At 36.6% G+C, this 4,367-nt stretch overlaps 1 protein-coding gene across 1 annotated transcript; it reads right to left on the bottom strand.

Annotated features, from left to right (window-relative positions):
• Nucleotides 1-3,553: 3,553 nt before the first annotated feature.
• Nucleotides 3,554-4,165, bottom strand: LOC131160920 (germin-like protein 9-3). The gene has a single exon (XM_058116793.1). It carries the CDS (start codon nt 4,163-4,165, stop codon nt 3,554-3,556), a length of 612 nt encoding a protein of 203 aa, XP_057972776.1.
• Nucleotides 4,166-4,367: the final 202 nt, after the last annotated feature.

The raw sequence follows: 4,367 nt of genomic DNA, 5'->3' as shown, positions 1-4,367 counted from the left end.
TACATATACACTTTCTATTTTTCATTTATTGTGTATTTATTATAAAATAGATATTTAGGAATAATTTGGGATCCTTGACTCATGTATAAATAGACCCTTATATTATTGAATAATGAAAATAGAAAAATCCCCTTATTCAATTTTAACAATTTATGACCATGAACAAAAATTATCATATGTTATCTTTATGGTTTTATTGCATGTAGTGTAAAGAAATTAATCTACACATATTTTATCCAACAGAACCAGTGGCTTGGCCATTTTGTTCTAGCAATGGAGGGTTATTGTGGCGGTTTTAGCTTTTACTAGCGGTGCGTTTGTTGTTGCGGGGAAAGGGCAGATGGATATCTATTTACAGAGCAAAAAGATGAAAGGAAACCAAAACCAAAAACCGAAGAAGGAAAGATTGTGATTTCTGCAGTGGGTTTCCACATCGGAAAGCATTGTAAATGGTAGTTAACTGTTGATTGTGATCGGGAAAGGAAAGAGTCAGGCCCCCATTCATGGATGGGCATTAGCTAATCAGGGGAAGGAGTTCCATTAGGCTTTAGACCAAACTGAGTACCGAATTTAGACTATAGATTGGAAAAAACCACTTAGTTAGGCAACCAAATTACAACATATTTTAAATGATTAACTAAATCTTCGTATTTTGAATGATTTAAAAAAAGTTAGATGGATAATTATTAATTAAAATTTCATTTAAAATTTTAAAATATAATTAAAATTTAAAATATGATGATATTACATGGCCTAGCTTAATAATTAATCTGTTAATTAGACTTATATTTTTAATTTTAAATTGCTCAGCCTATATATATAGTTGCTTCATAAGCCCACTAATTGGGCCAAAACCCAATATGACTTTGTAAATAATTAAAAAAAAAAAATTAAAGGATGTTGATTTCAAAGTTTCTCAAACAAAATGACCAAGTGTCTACCAAAAAAAAAAAATCATTTTTCTCTTGGCTTGACGGGCATAGCTCTTTAATTCATTGTTGAGATTTTTGTAAGCTTTAACTGCGTTATAAATTCTTATAGTGAAGGATTTAAAAGGTTAACGCACAAACACTAGCTATTTCGTTGGTTTATATAATATTAAAACCTTGAAAGTTTCAAAATTTATTAGATTTAAATTATGAGAATTGAGATTCTAATATAATTTAGTCAAAGTTTCGATGATTATCCAAACAACATGATTAGTTTAGCAATCAAACATTTGAAGCCCATAATTTTTCTTCCAACTAAAAATTAAGATTTTTGAATTTGAATCTCATGAAGGTCAAGTAATCATTCTAAACTATAGAAGCAGGAAGAAAAAAAAAGTATTATATTGTATGGTTTAAATCTTTAAAGATAATATATTTTATTAATGATTACACTTATAAGTAGTCTTACACTAGAAAAATAGAGTGGATAATGTACATGATTGAACCCAAAATCCAATAAGCTTAAGATTTTCGGTCAAGTTGATGCTTATTTATGTGTATCAAGTTCCCCTTAAAGACTCTCCCGATGCTAACAATATTAAATTATAAATTTTAAAAAAATAATATTTTAAAAATATTTTTAACTTAATATTTTTAAGAAATTAATATAATATTTTTAACTTAACATTTTTAAGAAATTAATATCTCCTAGGAATATGAGACAATATATTGCCACTATTGATGCAAATGACTTCACAAATAGAAATTGATGTTGAATTATCAAAATGTTTTTTTTTTTATTACATAAGAATTCCAGCCACCAACAAGTCTTTCGGACCCTCTGGTGCGGCACCAAACCTACAGATCAGCGTCCTCCCCCTAGGTCTCGCTGATTAGGTAAAGTTCGAAATGCGATCAAAATGTTCTCCTTATGAGGTATATTTGACTATTGTAATCATGTGATAGAAATTGATGTGAAATTATATAAACTTTGAATCTTAAGTTCACACAGACTGTACAAATTTAGAAATGCTCAAAAAATAAACTAGATAGTCAATTCAAGATGCATACTTATTAAATGTGCAGTTTGACACACATATTAGACATTATGTTTAGATACTATTGTAAATATATTTTTATTCACTTGCAATATCCCATGCATCCCATGACAGACACTATTAGGTTATAATGTTACAAATACATATTTTGTACTTTTTTATAGATTATTTAATCAAATTAAGTTGACTAATTAGCTCTTAAAATAGAAAAAAAAAAAAAAAGCCAAAAAATCATGTTTATAATTTTTTTTTTGAGATATTTTAAATTATAACTTTTATAATAATATTTTACTTATAAAGTTGTAATCTATAACTTTTAATTTTTATATATTATTTAATCAAATTAAATTGACTAATTAGCTTCTAGGTCGTTTTGGCTTGAGGCTTAAGCTTGCATGCTTTGTGTCCTTTTTTTTTTTTGGATGATGTGGAAGCTCCAATCACCTATGAGCCTTTTGGACCGCTCAGTGCGGCACCAAATGCCCAAGGCAACATCCTCCCCCTGATCTCGCCACTTAGATAAATCCAGATACGGTCACAACTTATGCACACTCAGGCCGGATGTTCGGGATGTGGTCACCCTCCTAGTGAACCCCCCTTAGGTGTGGATGGGTCCTGGAGAAGCGACAAAGCGCACCATGACTTTGCCTTTGCTGGGAATTGAACCTCCGACACTCCGTATAACCCTCTTGCTTTACCGCTGCGCAATGTTTCCGCATTCTAACCCTATCCCCGTGCCAGTGAAAAGACCCTATTAAAGTCTCCTACAATATACAATATATGGGTATTAAAGAAAATTTTGGTAACGAAAGATTCTTCTTATAAATGAATTTAAAAAATGGGGGCTTGCTTTGTGCCCATTTTGCTGGTATGTAGGTTGGTCAGCCTGGTCTTTTACTAGTTTTTTTTTTCTATTTTTGGTTTGGACCTCCCTGGGAGCCCAAGTTTCTTGCTTGAGTCTTCCTTTCTCTAATGCAATTACCCTTTCTTTTATAAAGAAGAAGTTGTGCAATATTACCCCCGGCCGCTGGCTCGGGTGGCAAAGGCGACCCGGCTGAGCCTGTGACCCAGGTTAGTTGCTCGGGATCGATTCCTACTGCCTTGAGTAAATCCTGATTTACCTCCCTACAAGGTCTTGGGGTGGGTTCTGTGGGGCGTGGGGATTAGTCTTGGCTGTGATGCATCTCAAGGTAATCTGGTAGATGCCGGCCGGGGACACCCGGACGATATCCAAAAAAAAAAAAAAAAGTTGTGCAATATTTGTACAGTCCAATATCCAGCACTTCACATGAATCTCTATTATAATATTTTATATATTTTATTTATATATTATTTATTTTTTATAACCCTTCACAAAAGCAAACTATCCATTCACACCATTTATTCTTATTCCAATAACGGAGAAGTCCCCATTTTTTATTTTTTATTTTTTATTTTTTCCCAACAAGTTACTCTTCCCCTTTTACTTTCTTACCCCAAAGACCTAAATAATTACCATAAATAACTACCAACCGCCCGTAACCCTTGCATTTGCATGCGTGCACCGACCACGCACGCATTCCATCATCAGTTCTGCCCAGTCTTCAGCTGCTGCACGGTGTCTGCTGACACCTTGAACGCGTTCGTGAGCACCTCGTCCGGCACGCTCGACCCGAACAAGCTCTTCGGCAGCGACACCTCGCCCGCGTTCGAGCTCCCGAACGCCGACATCGCCACGGCCTTGTTGCTCTTGTCGAAGTTAGCTTGGTAATGAACCAACCCCTTTGGGAAAACAAAAACATCTCCTTTCTGCAAGTCATTCTTGTACAGCTTCCCGGTGGTATCCACGGTTCCCACCGTCAAAGCCCCATCCAGCACGAAGAGGATTTCCCCAGCACGGGGGTGCGTGTGCGGTACGTTGAGGGCCCCGGGAGCAAACTCGAGGAGTTCCAAGGAGAGCCCCGTGCCACTGAGGGCCGGGAACTCCTTAACCGACACCAGCTTGCGGCCGAGGCCAACTCTGGAGGATGGCTCCCGACCCCGGAGGCCGGTGTAGGTGAAGAACACCCCATCAACCCTGGTTCTATCCAGGCCTTCGGGGACGGCGAAGTCGGAGACGAGCTCGGGGTCGCCGGCACAGACAGTGGCCGCAAGGAAGAGTAAGGCGAAGGCAACGGAAAGAGCCAGTAGCTTGGCCATTTTGCTCTGGGGAAGGATTTTAGATTTTACTAGTAGTGTGTTTGTTGTTGGGGAAAAGAGGAGATGGGTATCTCTATTTATAGAGGAGAAATATGAAAAAGAACCATAAAACTAAAGCAGAAGAAGGAAAGATGGTGATTAGTGAAGTGGGTCTCCGTGTCGGAAAACATTTTGAATGGGAATTAGTAGTGGATTGATTGTG

The sequence above is a fragment of the Malania oleifera genome, chromosome 7 (assembly GCF_029873635.1).
Source record: "Malania oleifera isolate guangnan ecotype guangnan chromosome 7, ASM2987363v1, whole genome shotgun sequence".
In the NCBI taxonomy this organism is placed as follows: Eukaryota; Viridiplantae; Streptophyta; class Magnoliopsida; order Santalales; family Ximeniaceae; genus Malania; species Malania oleifera.
This window is presented reverse-complemented; position numbering and strand designations above follow the sequence as displayed.

Excerpts from the sequence above, each read along its gene's own strand:
- LOC131160920 (XM_058116793.1), bottom strand. The coding sequence starts at position 4,165 with ATGGCCAAGCTACTGGCTCTTTCCGTTGCCTTCGCCTTACTCTTCCTT.